The following is a 16,218-nucleotide window of genomic DNA, read 5'->3' as shown; positions in this document are numbered from 1 at the left end:
GGTTCCCTGTTCTGTGTTACGCACAAAGGAGGTGAAGGAGCTGAGTTAGAGCCCGCAGAAGACGGGGGTTGTTCCCCAAGGGCTGAAACCAGCGTCGCTGGAGCAGTGGGGCGAGCAGGTCGCTGCTGCAGCCCGGCAGAGAGCGGGGATTGTCAGTGCCCTGCTCAGATCCTTGCAGCTGCGTGTCTCCGGGAGGGCGTGCGGGGAAGCTGCAGTTTGCTTGTGGGAGGCTTCTCCTTTGCAGCAGATGCCTCTGCAAATTAAAAGGACATTGAGTGGCTCCTCTTAAATTCCTGGCACGAGAAATCTCCTCTTAACTTTCAAGCTAATTAAAATCCCCCCCCCTCCCGCCCTCCTCGTCGCTCACTTTCCTTGGCCTGCATTCGCTGGCGCTCCCCGTCCCCGCAGCTCCTCCCGCGCTGCTGCTGCTCATTCCTTGCACTTCATTTCGGAGCACGCTGCCTCTGCCAGCCAGTTTTCCATCCTGGAAGGAAGCGCAGCAAGAAGCCCTTTCTGGCCTCTCCCATACACTTGTTAGAAACGTGTTTGCTCCCCTTACAGCACGGTGACATCGTCTGAGGATGCCAGCTGTGCGGCCCTGAACTGCGGCTCTTGTAGTGTTTTGCCCTCCCCTCTTTTTTCGTTGTTGTTTTTTGTTTTTTTTAAGGCAACTGATCCAAACTTTTGAGCTGGCAGTGCTCTGTAGGGTGTTGCTCAGTCCCTCGAGCAGCGAGGAGCAGTTGTGGCATCGCTGCTGCGACATCTGAGGCATTTGGAGCAGGAATGCAGCGGCTGCTCAGCTCTTCTGAGCTGTCTCCCTGCTGTTTGTGCTAGGCACGTAGCAGAATGTCTTCTCTACTCCTCTAAACTTTGTCAATTGTTTTATGTTAGCACTTGGCGTTACTTAAATCCTTGCAAGGACACAGGGAAAAGCAGCTTGCAAAAGGGAAACTGCTTGGTTAATAATTCTCACTTTGCTTGTTTTTCAGGCTTGATTTTGATGATGATGGCGAAGGGAACAGTAAATTCCTCAGGTGAGGGAGAGCCTTGTGTGCATGGAAGTTCCTGCTGTGTGGTCTGGATGCCCCTGCACCCCCCCGAGGAGGAGCTTGCTGCCCGTGCAGCATTTCCTTTCCAGCAGAGCAGGGGGAAAGGAGGGGCTCCGAAGGAGGCAGTGCCGCGCTTCCTTGGACTCTTCCATTTCCCTTAGTAAGCAGCATTCCTCCATCTGCAGCTGGTGCCAAAGCTGCTGTGCACATGGCTCTGTGAGCCTGGAGGAGGACTCTGGCTGGGAAGGGATCCTTCCACCCCTTGATGTGCTGTGCCCACGCCGTGCTGCTGGCTGAGGGCTCGGGGCGGTGGAGTTACAGAGTTCAGTGCCAGCCCCACAGAAAACAAAGCAGTTCCCGTGGTTCCTTCTCAGCACTCTCCCGGTTGTTTCTGCACTATGAGAGCCCAGCTGTTGGCCAAGCCCCCGTTTGTCGTAGAGAAAAATCCTCTGCCCAGTGGCTCGTCGGCGCAGCAGTGAGATGCTGAGCTTTTGTTGGCGCCTCAGATACGCGTTCCTCCATTTACACCCGCTGTGAAGATGCTCCAGTTCCACAGGCCTCCTTGTTCCCGAGGAGCTGGCGGGACTGCAGGCATCTCCCCACGATCCACGTGGAGTGCAGAAGATTTGGAAGCTCTTCGGTCATTTGCTTGCAGTCTCACTCCGTGGCTTAGGGCTGGGCAGCTCGCAGGTCCGTCCGTTAATTGTCTAAGTCGTTTAGAGCTGACTGCACGTGGCACTGAGGTTATAATGGCCCCGGTGGGCACAGGGTCTGCCCGGGAGGTGCTTTGCCTGCAGGTGTTGGTTTGTGTCTCCAGGCTCAGCTCAGCCTGTTGCCTTGTGTGTTTGTGCTGAAATTACTGAAGGAGACGCCGGTGACTTTGACAGAAATGTGATGTGGAAAACGCAGCCTGGGTGATAGAAACCTCCAGCTTAATTATGTTACCTAGCTCAGTGAGGAGTGTGGCTCCAGAAGAGCAGTTTCCCGTCCCACGCCAGGCATTTTCCACGTGCTGGGATAAGCTTCGTCCTGTCGGTGCCTTTGGAAAAAGGGTGAACCCTCACCAGCTCTTCTCCCCCTTCTCCCAGGTGCGATGACGACCCGATGCCGAACGACAAGGAGCGATTTGCCAGGTGAGGATTCTGCCGTGGTGCCAGCCCTCCGTGCTGTGCGGGATGCTGCCATGCCCTCCTCCATCCCTTACATTCCTCTCTCCTTCGAAGGAGGGTGCGCTTGCACCGAAGGATATCGCACCCCGATATTTTCCCTGATGTTTTTTTTGAACCAACTGGTTATGACCGTGAGGAATTGATCCTCTTCCTCCACGTTTTAGCTGCTGCTTTGGGCTCTTGTTCTTTTCTCCTGCCCGGGAAACTCGCTTGGTTCAAGTTTTACTTGAGCGGGGTTTCCTGGCCGTTGCTGTGCTCAGCTGTGTGTGGCTGTGTGCTTGGTGGGCAGTCAGGCAGAGGCTTCCTTGAAACGGAGACTTCCCAGCGCGAGCAGTAACGCAGCGAGCAGTGATTTGCCTCCACCTGTTGGTGTTGGGGTTTTCTGAAGCCCGTGGAGCTAAACAGAATTATCTCACGGGTTTGGGGTGGTGCCGGGTGTCCTGAGCGCTGGGAGCTCCTGTCCCCATGGCGGGGCCCAGCGTCGCCTGCCTCGCTGAGAGGAGGGTGATTGCGTGCGGGCCCTAGGGGTCAGTGGGGCAGATCCCACCCGTGGGTGCACCAGGAGCGGTGCGGGCTGCGGGGCCCTCTGCTGCGCTCTCCCTGAGGTCGTGCAGTGAGATGGGTGGGCTGGAAGTAAGGGCTTCCCAAAACGTCTGCGCCGCGGTGCAGCCGGAGCCAGGGGCTCCTCTCAGGGCCTCGGTGCACGGGGGTAGAGATCACAGCTCAGTGCTTCAGCTTCCTGGCTGATCATCCCCCTTGTAACCAGGGGGACTTCTAAACTCAGCCTGTCCAGCTTTTTTTAAGTGGGTCTGAAACGAGGTAAACTGGAAATACTTGGTGTGAGCTGGAGAGCAGCTTTGTTCCCTCCTGTGAGCCATAGGCTCTGGGAACGTAAGGCATGGCACGCCGCTGATCCAAGTGCTAAGACAATACAGGATGCCAAGGGGACATCCCGCAGGGAAGCGTTGCAGGGCTGGGTGGCTTCGTGGTCTCCTAAGTGAAAGACCCTCCCAGCTGGCTGTACAGAGCCAGAGCTGGAGTGGGATCTGAGCTCCCTCCGTGCTGCAGCCTTCAACCACCCTGGTCAATTCGTGCAAGGTAAGAGAGGGGGGGGAAACAACAAAGAAACAGAGCAGGCATCGCTCTGCTGCAGCTGCTGAGACCCAGCCCCTCTGCCTGCAGTGTCTGGGGCCGCAGTGCAGAGTTGATTGCTGGCAGCCCTGCCGTGGGCAGCTCCTTGAGAGCGGCAGCGGGAGGTGCAGAGCAGGGACGAGGTCTCTGGTGTCTGGACTGAGCTGTAGGAGCAGTGGCACAGCCTCGGCCTGCCCGGAGCTCCCAACACTGCCCACGTCGTGCCCTTCCCAGCTCCCCAGGAGCCCTGCTGTCCTGTACGCTGTGCCCAGGGACACACACCGCGTGCTTTGCCACCTCTCCAGGCCTGAGACCTGTGGCTGCAGCTCAGGAGATGCGTTGCCTGGCGTACAGCCTTGCTTTAGCTCCTCTTGGTGGTTTGTTATCCAGGGCAGCCAGATCTCAAGGGGAAAAACGTAGCAGCCTTTGCAGAACAGGGTCTGCAGGTTCCTCCTGCTGCTGGGGACGCCCGCGTGCCTCCTTGTAGCTGCTGCACGTAACGGCCGCGTTGCTGCGGGTCCTGCAGCTGCACTGCCCTGCACCGTGTCTGTGTCACAGCGTTGTGGGGGTGTGTGGTGTTCGCTGCGAGCTGCGCTGTCTGTGAACTCAGCTGTCTTCAGATGTTGTTGTTTCTCCTTCAATCTGCTCTTCTGGTTCGTTAATAACACCAAGGAGGCTATCCTCCATCCGTTTCCTTTCCCTCCGAAGAAAGGGCAGTTGAATGCGCTCGGGGGCCCTGTTTGTAGTTGTGCCATTAACCTCTTAATCTTGCACGGAGCAAACTGCACTCAGTTCCATACAAACCCCCCCCCACCCCCCCCCTATTTCACCGTTCTGATCAGTGTCTTAAAGCTTTCAAGCAGGCGCTGCGTTGCCGCGGTGCAGAGCGCCCGTTGTGTTTGATGGAACCGCTGCCCTGCGGAGCAGGCCTGCCTGGAGGCCGGCTTTCCTCCTGCATCCTCCCATTTCTCATTCCTTTCAACTTTTTTCCATTTTAGCTTAGCTGGCTGATTTTATTTTTAGGTCTGATGATGAGCAGAGTTCAGCGGATAAGGAGAGACTTGCCAGGTAGGAGAACGGGGATTGCGAGCATGGACCAGCAGAGTGTTTCCTCTCCTTCGTGTCTCTCCAGGCATCCCTCCTCTCTTTGTCCCCCCCTCCTCCCCTCCACTGCTGCAGTAGAGGACTCGAAAATGAGCAGACTTCTGGAAATGGCTGTGTAATGGGGCACGGGAGGGGAAAGGCGCCCAGTCCTGTTGCAAGAGCGTCCCTGGGGGATGCACAGAGGGATTTGTTCCCTGAAAGCTGCCGGGCAGAGCGTGCTTGGGCCGCCGCTTTCACTGAGCACCGCAGCTTTGCTAACCCGTGCTGGCTCGGGGTGCCACGTGCCTCCTCCCGCTGCACCGAGGTTTTCTCACGGGGATGCAGTTTGGTTCAGTGTCAGGGCAGGCGTTAAGAAGTGTTCTCGTGCAGCTTGGTGGTTTCTCCCCACCTCTTAATTTCATGGCCCTGGTAAAAAGCCTCCAGGAAAGATAAAGCCCTTCCCATGAGAACGACTCAGGTTTACTGGGAACAGGGTTCTCTCTGTTCCCTGAATTGCTGATTGCAGCCTTGCAGGGGCTGTGGTTCTCACTGCAGTGGCTGAAGCAGTCGTCCCCAGGGCTGCAGTGTTAGTACCTTAATCCAGCATTGCACCCCAAGAGTGCGTGCTCGCAGCCGGTGCAGATTTGTTGTCAGGGGCTGCATTTCTCCAGCAGGAAAGCACTGCCCCGAGATGCAGCCCTCAAAAAACCAACCCCAAAGCAGCTTAAAAAGCCATCAAGGGTTTTTGCTGCTCGCCACCCGCAGCTTTTTTGCTGATAACTTGTTTTGATAATTTGCAAAGAGTGGCTTGCTTTGTGCTCTGCCATCTTGCACGCTTGTCCCGTCCCTTCCTTGGGCTGTTCCCCCCTAGGTTTGTTCTTGGAGTGTGGGGCTGGAGCAGCGGGGTGCTGAGGACGCCCTGGTTCTGCTCAGCTCATCCCCTGCTTTGAAATGCAGCCCCCCCAGCACAGCCCTCCCGAACTGTGGTGCTGCATAGCTTGAATGTCTGAGGAGATAAGGCAGACCGAGGGGTGGGGCTGTGAGTACAGCAAACACAGCAGAGTTTCCGTGGATTTCTCTTGCATGAAGCTGTGACCCTTTCCCGTTTCCCTGGTAGTGAGTTCTTGCAGGCAAGAACCTGGGGTGGGGAATATTTGGCAGTGGGGCAAGTGAGAGGTCTGGTGGTTCCCCCATAGCCTTGTAGTGGAGGTAGCTCTGTTGTCACACTCGAGCGTGCGAGTTTGGAGAAGCTGAATTAAAGGTGAGTGTGATAATTAAGCACTTATTACTCGGAACATCAGTTTCTTGCAGTGAGGAGCGAGGTCACCGAGTGACCGCACGCGCCTGGTGCTGAGCAGTGCTCCCTTCTTGTGTTTTGTCTTCTTTAATTCGCTTGCCTGTCCGTGTTCTTCCAACACTCATCTCATCCCACGTTCCCACCACTGCTCCCTTAGATCTGATCCATCCTTTGTGTAGGAAGCCTGGCTCACAGGTTCTGTTCTGGGAAAAGCCCGCTTGGTAGCAGCGCTGGGGGGAAAGGAGCGGGTCTGCAAGGCGACATCCTGAGCCCAGGGCCCTGGGGAGGAATGTGCCTTGTGGGCAGCCTTGCAAAAGACAGGTGAAGAGCCTCAGGAGGGACAGAGGATGGTCAGCACTCGTCCAGGGCCTCGTTAGAGGTGTGTGTGCCACCCAGGGCTCTGCCTGGCACAGGGGCTGTCCCTGCTGGCCTCACGTGGTGCAGGAGTCAGGCACGTGTCTGCTCTAAAGCTTCCCCCTCTGCCACGGCACTGGGAGGGGATCTCAGTGTAACGGGGAGCATCTCGGTGAGGGCAGTGCAAGGTGAGGTTCCTCCGCTGTAATTTAGATATCCGGGTCTTAATTGCAGCCCTGGCCTCCTTGTGTGGTCACTGGAGATGCGCGGGTGCCTGCAGGGGGGGGATGCGTGCAGGCCTCAGCCAGGAGCGGGGTGGGCATCGAGCAGCCTTCATTTCCAGCCTGGCGAATCCACCTTGAGAGCAGGGGCTGTGGTGAAGGAGGACGTGCTTTGGCTTGCTTAAGGCGTTCCGAAGGTGACGGAAAAGCTTCTTTGTCTTTCAAAGCGGCGTAGCCTTGCTCGTAGCCCTCACGAGGTACCAGGGGAGCAGCGTGGCCTGGCGCGAGGCTCTCACGGCCGCGGCAAAGGAGCTGCAGCTGCAGCCTCTTCTCCTTGCACTCGTTCCCGCGTCCCTTTGTGCACGACCAGCATGCGAGGTGCTTGCAGTCCTCCTAACTCCCGGTGACCCCGATGCATTCTCTGTGTTTCGCGCTCCGGCCTCGCGGCAGCGTTGACGTGGGGAAGCGGCGGAAGCTCGCGGCCCGGCGCTGACTTCCTTCTCCCGCTTTCCTCCCCGGCTTCTTGCAGGGAAAATCACAGCGAGATCGAACGCAGGCGGAGGAACAAGATGACCGCCTACATCACGGAGCTGTCCGACATGGTGCCCACCTGCAGCGCCCTGGCCCGCAAGCCGGACAAGCTCACCATCCTGCGCATGGCCGTGTCTCACATGAAGTCCCTGCGCGGCACGGGCAACACCTCCACGGACGGCACCTACAAACCCTCCTTCCTCACCGACCAGGTCTTGGCTTAGCTCTGCTTGCTGGGGAACGCTGCCATCACGGAGCGGGGGAGGCTGAGGGTGGCGGAGAGAGGTGCCCAAATTGGGGGGGGGGGGGTTGGTTTCTCGCGGGGTGTCCCCTGCTGATCTCTGGAGTAAGAGCGCGTCTGTCTGCCGCCAACGCAGGAGCTCAAGCACCTGATCCTGGAGGCGGCCGACGGCTTTCTGTTCATCGTGTCCTGCGAGACGGGGAGGGTGGTGTACGTGTCCGACTCGGTGACTCCCGTCCTGAACCAGCCGCAGTCGGAGTGGTTCGGCAGCACGCTGTACGACCAGGTGCACCCGGACGACGTGGGCAAGCTGAGGGAGCAGCTCTCCACGTCGGAGAACGCGCTGACAGGTAACGCAGCCCGGGGAGGGCGGGCAGGGGCGGGCAGCGTGGAAGCCAGCGAAGGACTTGGATTAAAACCTTCCCTTTGTAGAAGGAACCAAACCCTGGTGCCTTTCTAACAAGGATCCTGCAGCCCCCCCTGAGAGTGCATCTAAAGGTACCACTGGTGACACTTATCTCTTGATGGTTTCCTAATAACGTTGCCTGGTGCCTGCGCTGGGGAAGGGACCCGAGCTGCGGTAACCTCTGGGTTCTCCTTCCTTCTTCAGGTCGCATCCTGGATTTAAAGACGGGCACGGTCAAGAAGGAGGGGCAGCAGTCCATGAGGATGTGCATGGGCTCACGAAGATCCTTCATCTGCCGCATGAGGTAACGGGGAGAATCCTCAGGGACGTCTCACTCGAGGCTGAAGCTGAACTCGCTCGTTTTGCTCCCGTTCTTTTTGCCCATTCTGGGCTGGATGAGCTGTAACGTGGCACGGCCTTCCACGCAGAGCTGCCAGCTGAGTTTTTTACTTGCCCTGTGCTGAGGTGGCTCTCTGCTGTTGTTGTAGGAGACTCGGTTTCAAGTAACGATTTATTGTCACTGCTCTTCATCAAGTACCTAGAATGAGTGCTTCCCATCTGCGTGATGGGGACTCGAAGGTTCATCCCTGTTCATGGAGCACTTGGGCTAATTCAAGATCGGGGGATTGTTTTGACGTCGACCAAGAAAGACAAAAGTATTTCCTCCCCCTGACTTCTCGTTCTGGTGCAGGTGTGGCAACAGCTCAGTGGATGCGGTCTCTGTAAATCGTCTCAGCTTCATGAGGAATCGCTGCAGGTGAGTGACACGAGGGCTGTGGGCAAGGCCTCTGCGTCGCCGGGAGCAGGAGGGGTTGCAGCTCTCCAGCAGAGTGCTGGGATCGTGGCACTGTGAGCTGGAAGAGAGCTGCTGGAGGAGGAACCGAAGTGCCTCTGTGCTGCTGGAGTTCAGCCTAAGAAAGATCAGTCTTCCTTTACTCCAGACGTGGATTTGAAGTCAGTTTACAGCCACGTGTTCTTCAGGCTGTTGTTGCTGGGCTCTGGTGTGCGCTGTGTGTGTGTTCATTGAAAACTGAGGCAGGTTCTGACCCAGTGAGGGCTGCCCACCGGGGAGGCAGCTCTGCAGGAGAGGACCCAGGGTCCCTCCCGACTCCAACGAGTCCGTGGCTGCGTCCTCAGGCCTCTTGCACTTACATTCAGTCTCTCTTTACCTCGAAGCCGTTCTGTGGGAGTTGTGTAGAGGCACTTACAGCACTTGCCTCACCTGACGTGACGCACGGCGTGCTCAGAGCTGTTTCTCTCTCCCAAGGAACGGCCTAGGAGCGACGAAGGACGGCGAGCCTCACTACGTGGTGGTGCACTGCACCGGGTACATTAAGGCCTGGCCCCCTGCAGGTAACGGCTCCTCAAAGCCTGCAGCTCTGGCTGTGCCTGGGAACGCGTGGTTTTGAAGCTGTCCCCTCTCTGAGCTGAAGGTGCAGGCAAATGCAGGTGTGGGATGAGAGGCTTGTGTCTGACCAGCACCCTCTGCCGAGGGCCAGAGTCACGTTAGGCTGTCTGATTTGCTGGCTGGGAGTTAGAGAACCTGAACCCTCCTGGCAAGGAAAGGGAGCGGGGAGGCAGCTTCATTTACCAAATTCCTTCATGGAAAAGGATTCTGAATTACAAAACGGGGTGGTGAAGCGTGTCAAAGCCAGAGCTGCACGTCTGCCTTTTCTCCTCCGAAACCAGCAGTTCTTCCTGTACTGACCTTGCTGGAATTTTTGGCTCTCCTCTCTCAGGTGTTTCACTGCCTGACGATGACCCGGACGCGGGCCAGGGCAGCAAGTTTTGCCTGGTGGCCATCGGCAGACTCCAGGTGCGTAGCATCTTTCAGTGGCTCAACATTGCATCGTCCTCAAAGTCTGCAGAGCTGCACTGTGTTCCCTGGCTGCTCCAAATCCCCCTGCAGGACTGGCTGGCCGGGACAAGGCAGCGCTCACAGCACCAGGTAACGCTGCCTGCCTTTCCTTGCAGGTCACTAGCTCGCCCAACTGTACAGACATGAGCAATGTTTGCCAGCCAACAGAGTTCATCTCCCGACACAACACGGAAGGCATTTTCACCTTCATAGACCACCGCTGCGTGGCTACTGTTGGCTACCAGCCGCAGGTGAGAAAGCAGCAGGGGCTTCGTAGGAACGAGCTGCTGGTCAGACTTGCTTTTTTTTCCTTCTCTCTCTTGTGCACCACGGCTCTGCTTGTCTGACACGCCTGGCAAAACAGGGCCCAGGGCCCAACCCGGGCATGTGTTCCTTCTCCTGCTGTTGCTTCTCGTCCGCTTTCTGAAGTGCTTTGATCGTGGACGGGGCTGGCAGCTCTGAGCTCTGTCAAACGTCAATTAAAATTGCTTTTTGCCTCCGTTTGGATTGGAGATCAAACGTTTGCCAAATGCTGTTGTGCTTCTCTTTGAAATGCAGCACGCCGGGTCCTGCAGTTGGTTTGTGTAACAGGGGCTGGAGGGGGGGGAATGGAGCTGGGGGAGCAGTAACCAGCTCTGCACAACAGAACTAATGGAGCAGACCTGGAGAGGAGGGAGCGTGCGTTCCCGATGAAAACTGGCTCGATCTCTCTCCCCATTCCTTTCAAATTAGGAACTTCTGGGGAAAGACATTGTGGATTTCTGCCACCCAGAAGACCAGCAGCTCTTGCGGGACAGCTTTCAGCAGGTAAAACCCTTCAGTGCCCCTCTGCGTGTGGTGTGGTGCTCAACTTAGACTGCCTTGGTGCTTGCAAAGCAATGAAACTAACTGGAGAAAAAGGAAAAAATAAGGAAAGAGTGAACCTTGGGTATTTCTTCTTTCCCCGATGGCAAGCAGTCGCAGATCTAGTCACAAAACTGCAGTAGTGCAAAACAAAGCAGAAGCATCTGATGTCTAACGCTTGAATTCATCCTCTGGTTGCTGGTCCAGTCTGCTTTTAGGGCCAGAGACATGGGTACAAAGAGCCTACACTCGAACATGCTTCTGTGGCTGAAACACTGGTTCGTCCCTAGGGCCCAGCCCAGTGCTGCAGAGCTCGGAATGGATGTGATTTGTTTGCCCTGTTGTGGTTACTCTTATTTCTGAGGGCGCTGGACTTGTGGCAGGGCAGGTAAGACTGCCCCGTGCTTTCATGGCTCCAGAAAAGAGCTGCTCATATCCATTCGTCCCGACAGCCGGCGTCAGAAGCAGCGCCGCGTGCTTCTTTCGCTGGAGGCTTTCTCATACATCCCACCAGTGCAAAGAGATGAGCAAAGCAAAAAGCCACAGCGGTGACGTTAGATTCCCCCTCCCATATCATCCGGGTGTCGGGCAGCGTTGCTGCTGAGGCGGGGGCCATCGCAGGCTTTTAGTGGGGGGGGGGCTTGTGCTCAGAAGCAAGTTGCTCTTCGACCCCTCCCTGTGTCAGGTCCTACTGATGGCATTACGTTTTTTTAGGTGGTGAAGTTAAAAGGCCAGGTTCTGTCAGTCATGTTCCGATTCCGATCCAAAAACCGGGAATGGCTCTGGATGAGAACCAGCTCCTTTACCTTCCAGAACCCCTACTCGGATGAAATTGAGTACATCATCTGTACCAACACCAACGTCAAGTATGTACATGGAAATGACTTGCCAACCACCAGTGGTAGCGCACGAACCCGATGGGATCTTGCCCCAGAATAAAGAGCAGCGCAGAACCACGGGAGCTTTGGCCTCTCCCCCACCAGGCTGCCCAGCAGCGCGAGCGCAGGCCCTGGACAAACTGGGAAATCCCTTGCGTGCCCTTTGCCTGGGCTGTGGCAGATGTAAAGGGCCGCAAAGTGCAGGAAAACCCCTCTGGCCATCTCCGTGGTAGGGCTTAGCAGGCTGCAGAGCTCAGCTCCGGCAGCGCCTCGGTTTGTTCTGGTTGCCGGAGCGAGGTTCCCGTCCGCGTGGTTGCATTCAGAGCTCTGATATTGGTGGAGCTCCCATCTGAATGCGGTTCCTGCTGTCCTGGCTGGGAGGGCAGCTGCTGCTGAGCAGCTTTTCCCGTGAGCAGAACAGTTGATGGCAGAAGGTAAATGCTTGTTGTTCTCCGCTGCTTTAGTTTGTCCTCGGACGCAGGAGGGGCAGGCTGCCCTCGCTGCTGCTCTCTTCTTTTCCCTCTTGCCCGTCCCGTGTTGGCAGCGCACGCTGCTCTATGGGAGTGAGCAGTGCTGCCCCTCCCCTCGAGGAGCTCCAGGGCCCTGACAGAGGAGCAGCAGCTGAAATAAAGGGAACAATAACTCCTGTCCGTGGTTCGTAGCTGCAGGCCAGGCTGGATGGCTTGTGCCTGTGGGCAGGTGGCAAGGCAGGACTGGCGTTTTATTTTAGGTGAGGAAGGAGCCGGGAGGCAGTGGCACTTCGCTTCCTCCCCTCCAGGGGCAGGGAGGTGCGTTCTGGTCAGGGAGCATCGAGGGCTGAGCAGGGTCAGTCCCATCCCTTTGGCTTCAAGGGGCCGTGGTCTGGGTGCAGGGCTGCGTCCCACGCGGATCGCTGTGCTGGCAGTAGAGAGATCTCTTTGAACTCACTCATTCCATGCATGTCCATCCTCACATCCGTGCTAACCCCTTCTCAAAGCGCCGTGCGGGTCCGGAGCCGGCAGCAGCCCGTGGCCGTGCTCGTGATGCAGTTTCCCTGTGCATCTCTGGGTTATTTGTATGACCTTGTTCCTCCTTCAGGATCAGGCACCGCTTCAGAACCAGCAAAAGAACTGCTGAGAAAACGCCGGACCTCTGCTCCTTTCTTGTGGGAGGCGAATGACCTCTGGCAGTTAACAGCAGAGCGGCACAGAGAGCTCCACCGGTGTCTGGGTCACAGCAGCTGGCGGTGCCGTGGTCTCTGCGGGCTCCAGCTCTGGGGTGTCTGCTCTAGATGTCAATGGAAAACGGGGGGGTGCTCGCAGGCCCCTCCGACCCGCGCCTGTGCTGTAACCGTGGCACAGAGGCGGTGTAGGTTACTCCCTGCTCTGAGTGGAGGGGGCAGAGCCCCTGGATCGTAGCTGGTAGCAGCGTGTTCCGTGGCCGGCCCCGCTCCCAGGGCCGATGGGAGCTGGGAGGAAGGATCCTTCACTTGAACAGCTTTTGCAAAACCAGCCTGCAGCCCTGCCTGGGACAGACCCGTCCTCCTGCACGCGGTAGCCCCAGCTGTTTGCTTTCTATTTTTTTTTAATCTGTTGTTTTTTTTTTTTTCTTCTTCTTCTTTGCTTTAAAGGAACTCAAGCCAGGAATCTCGGCCTGCCCTATCAAACTCAATGCAGAGGCCCCAGCTGGGGCAGAGTGTCAGCCTTCCCCTGGAGATGGGCGCAGCACAGCTGCCCTCAAGGTCAGGAGGTGCTCAGCTCCTTTTCCCGTGCCTCCCTTGCTGGTTCTGCCCTCCTGTCCCACAGCCTTCCCACCCAGCCCTTCCTCTCTGCAGCAGTGAACTCCTCTGGGCTCATCTGTCCCTGCTGTGACCGCAGAGTGTCCGTTCCCTCGGCTTTTAGCAGCCGCTCTTCTCCTGTTACAGACACTTTCTATTTTAGGCAGCAGCAGCCGCCGCAGCAGACAGAGCTGGAAGTGGTCCCGGGAAGAGAGAGCCTGTCCGGGTATGACCACTCGCAGGTAAATGAGGAGGGGCTTTGGCTGCACGTTCTCGGGATCATCCCCTTTCCCTGGGCGCTCAGAGGCGGCCGAGTTTGAGCCGAGGTTGCTGGGAGTTTGGCAGGGAGGTGCTCCGACCCGAGCGGCGCAGACCTGCGCCCTCAGCCCCTGCCTGCCCCCGTGGGCAGGGGTGTTTGGTCCCAGCTCGTGCCCCGCTTTGTGCTCACGTGCCCGGTGCTCACGCTCGTGTCCGCTCCCAGGTTCCTGTGCAGCCCGTGACTGCTGCCGGCGCGGAGCACAGCAAGCCGCTGGAGAAGGCAGAGAGCCTCTTCAACCAGGAGAGGGACCCGAGGTTCGGGGAGATGTACAGCGCTATCAGTGCAGGTAGGGAGCGCTGGGGCGCAGTGCACGCTCACCGGCTTCGGGTTGGGTCTGGGTGTGCTCTGCTCCCGCACGGATCCGTTCAGCCCGGGCCTCGTGGAGTAGCGGTGGTTCTGGCATGGGGTGGGTGGCTCCTGTCAGAGAGAAAATCAAACGAATCGGGCTCTCACGATGCCATCTGGAGTCCCGTGTCTGCATCAGGAGCAATCGTGCTCGATGCTTTGCCTCAAAACTCTTCCTTCCCGTGGGCTTATCTCTGAACCTCTCCCTGCAGACCAGAGCAAAGCCATTCCTGCCAGCACGGTGCCTGCCACCCCGTCCCTCTTCCCGCAGGGAAACACCTTCACGCCGTCGCGGCCCGCTGAGAACTTCAGGTGAAGCTTCCTGTGCTCCCTGCTGTAATTTCTGCCTTGTCCTGACGTTGTTCCCCATCAGTTTGTGCCACCCCCTGCAGGCGCTGCGGGCTCTCGGCCCCTCGCTGCGTGGCGGTGGTTGTCTGCCCATGTGTTCCTATAGGGCGGGCACAGAAATGCGGGGGAAGCCCCCGCAGGCGTTGGGTTTTGGGTAGGGAAGGAAGGGGTTTCTGCGTGCTCGCTGCCCTGCCAGTGCTGCTTTGGGTCCGAGGAGCACTGGGGACCGTCAGCCGGTGCCGCCGTGCGGGTCCTCCCCCTCCTTCCCCTCCCCAGCCCCGTTTTTCCCCCTGGTTTCCCTCTGCGGGGTGGCTGCGCCTCTTGGATGCTGGGAGCTGAGCCGGGTGAGGGGACCCTGCCCACAAACCGTGACTCCTGGGATCCTTCTGAGGGCCTCCTCCCCCCCCAGGAGCGGCAGCAGCATGGTGCCCGCGGTGAACATCATCCAGCAGCAGCCGTCGGCGGCCGGCCGCATCTTGGCCCAGATCTCGCGCCACGCCAGCCCGGCTCAGGTCAGCGGGAGCAGCTGGGCTGCCGGGACCCGGCCGGCCTTCACGCCCCAGGTAGCAAAGCCCGAACCCGCAGCGCAGGCCCCGAGCTCCGCCGTGCGCTTCTGGCTGCGGGATGCTGGCAGAGGGACGGAGCCAGCGGCTGCTGGGTGCATTGCTGGGCCGGCCCGCGCTCCCTTCTCGCCCCGCGCTTCGCCGCAGCTCGTGGCTTTCATTTGCTCCGCTCGAGTGTTTCCGCCGAGGAAATACTGCAGGAAGAAGGGGTCAGAGGGAGAACATGCTTGCTGCTCTGAGCGGAGTCCTGGGGGGTCCTTTCTGCTCCCCCCGTCTCGCGGCCGCTTCCCGGCGGGGTTCGGTGCTGTGCGCACGCAGGGATGAGCGCTCGCATGGAGGGGGGGAGGAGCTGCTCAGCCCGGGGCTCTGCAGGAACCAGGGGAGGGCACGATGCTGAGCCAGCCGTGCAGCAGCGCCTCGCCCTGACCGAGGCAGGGCCCGGGCTGAGCGCTCCCCTCCTTCCATTTCTTGCCCTCTTGCAGGCGGTGCCGTCCCCAGCGGTGAAGAGCCGCCCGCCTTCGTTCAGCATGGGGACGTTCCAGGGCACCCCGTCCTCCTTCAGCCCCATGGCAGCTCCCGGCTCCACGGCTTCCCCCGGCAGCACCGCGTACCCGAACCTCGCCGGCCGCGGCGCGGGCTTCGGTGAGTACGGAGCAGGAGCAGGGCGCTGCAGGGGGAGGGGGGGCCCGGGCCCGGGCTGCAGCGCGCTTTGCTGACTCGGTCCCTGTCCAGCAGCCACGGAAGCAGCGCAGACCCCGGCCCCGTTCCAGCCCCGGGCAGCAGCTGAAGGTGTGGGGATGTGGCCGCAGTGGCAGGGGCAGCACCACGGCGCAGCGCCCGCGGAGCAGCACGTGCAGCAGCCGCAGCCGAGCCAGCCCGAGCCCTTCTCGGTACGATGACGGCGCTTTGCTCCCCTCCCTCCTGAGGCCTGGGGGGGCCCAGCTCCCCGGGATGAGTGGGTTTTGTTTCTCGGGGGGCAGCGCTGGGGGCTCAGCCCTCCCGAGCGTGGGTTCCAAACCTGGCGGGGCTGCACCTGGGGGGGGCAGAGTGTCCCTGGGGGGCGGTTTTGTGTCCCCCCGATGCGGGATCAGGGCGGGATCCCACCGGTTCTGCCACCAGTGAACCCTTCTGGCTCTCATTTAAACAAAGCAAACACCAAAAAAACTCCATAATCTGCAAAACCCCCTTTGGGGGGGGGGGGGGTGAAGATAGAGTCACAGCACCACCAAGCTGGGAAAAGACCTGGGAGCACCCAGTCCCCCCCATCCACCCCCCCCTGCCCCACGTCCCTCGGTCTTTCACCTCAACGTGGGGATGGGGCACAGGGGGCCGAGCCCTGGGGGGGGGAAAGGGGGGAGTTGGGGTCCTGGGCGCAGAGAGCTGAGCCCTGGGGACACGGAGCCCAGGTCCCCGCGCTGCTCTAACGCTGCCTCCTCTGGTGCCCGCAGGACATGCTGACCATGCTGGGAGAGCAGGGCCCCAACTACAACAACGAGGAGTTCCCCGAGTTGAACATGTTCCCTTCCTTCTCAGAATAAAACGCCAGCGCCGGGGGAAAGCAAACCCCAGCTGGGCACAAACCTCCGCGTGTCGAGGGGGGGGGGAAAAGAGAACGCCCGGGGCTGGGGCCGTTGTTGTCGTTCAAAGACTGCTGAACTCTGCCCGCTTCCTGGGGGCCGCGGCGCTTTCCCTTTGCCCGGAGGATTTGGGACAGCGGGGCCCTGCCCGCCCCCCCCCCCCCCCGGAAGGGGGGCCCCCCGTCCCCCCCCCCCCCCCCCCCCGGGCCCAGGACACCCCCCCCCTCGTCCCCAGCTCCCCGCTGCCCC

The 16,218-nt window shown here is 59.3% G+C and overlaps 1 protein-coding gene across 11 annotated transcripts in view; it reads left to right on the top strand.

Annotated features, from left to right (window-relative positions):
* Nucleotides 1–15,976, top strand: part of ARNT (aryl hydrocarbon receptor nuclear translocator) — an 18,240-nt gene extending 2,264 nt beyond the window's left edge. Inside the window, exons 3-23 of one of the 11 annotated variants that reach the window (XM_021376455.1) lie at nucleotides 990–1,034; nucleotides 2,138–2,182; nucleotides 4,373–4,417; nucleotides 6,834–7,047; nucleotides 7,213–7,426; nucleotides 7,509–7,574; nucleotides 7,687–7,786; nucleotides 8,174–8,239; nucleotides 8,750–8,835; nucleotides 9,222–9,298; nucleotides 9,457–9,591; nucleotides 10,073–10,147; nucleotides 10,898–11,049; nucleotides 12,671–12,781; nucleotides 12,981–13,059; nucleotides 13,299–13,422; nucleotides 13,694–13,793; nucleotides 14,239–14,392; nucleotides 14,875–15,034; nucleotides 15,125–15,282; nucleotides 15,841–15,976. In XM_021376455.1, coding sequence (XP_021232130.1) covers nucleotides 990–1,034; nucleotides 2,138–2,182; nucleotides 4,373–4,417; nucleotides 6,834–7,047; nucleotides 7,213–7,426; nucleotides 7,509–7,574; nucleotides 7,687–7,786; nucleotides 8,174–8,239; nucleotides 8,750–8,835; nucleotides 9,222–9,298; nucleotides 9,457–9,591; nucleotides 10,073–10,147; nucleotides 10,898–11,049; nucleotides 12,671–12,781; nucleotides 12,981–13,059; nucleotides 13,299–13,422; nucleotides 13,694–13,793; nucleotides 14,239–14,392; nucleotides 14,875–15,034; nucleotides 15,125–15,282; nucleotides 15,841–15,930 — 2,296 coding nt within the window. In that variant the 3' untranslated portion in view covers nucleotides 15,931–15,976. The remainder of the gene's footprint in view (nucleotides 1–989; nucleotides 1,035–2,137; nucleotides 2,183–4,372; nucleotides 4,418–6,833; nucleotides 7,048–7,212; nucleotides 7,427–7,508; nucleotides 7,575–7,686; nucleotides 7,787–8,173; nucleotides 8,240–8,749; nucleotides 8,836–9,221; nucleotides 9,299–9,456; nucleotides 9,592–10,072; nucleotides 10,148–10,897; nucleotides 11,050–12,670; nucleotides 12,782–12,980; nucleotides 13,060–13,298; nucleotides 13,423–13,693; nucleotides 13,794–14,238; nucleotides 14,393–14,874; nucleotides 15,035–15,124; nucleotides 15,283–15,840) is intronic. The other 10 variants (XM_021376457.1, XM_021376454.1, XM_021376456.1 and 7 more) reach the window with 10 other exon arrangements.

This window comes from Numida meleagris, chromosome 24 (genome assembly GCF_002078875.1).
Source record: "Numida meleagris isolate 19003 breed g44 Domestic line chromosome 24, NumMel1.0, whole genome shotgun sequence".
Lineage (NCBI taxonomy): Eukaryota > Metazoa > Chordata > Aves > Galliformes > Numididae > Numida > Numida meleagris.
The sequence above is the reverse complement of the archived record's forward strand: the minus strand, read 5'-3'. Positions and strand labels throughout refer to the sequence as shown.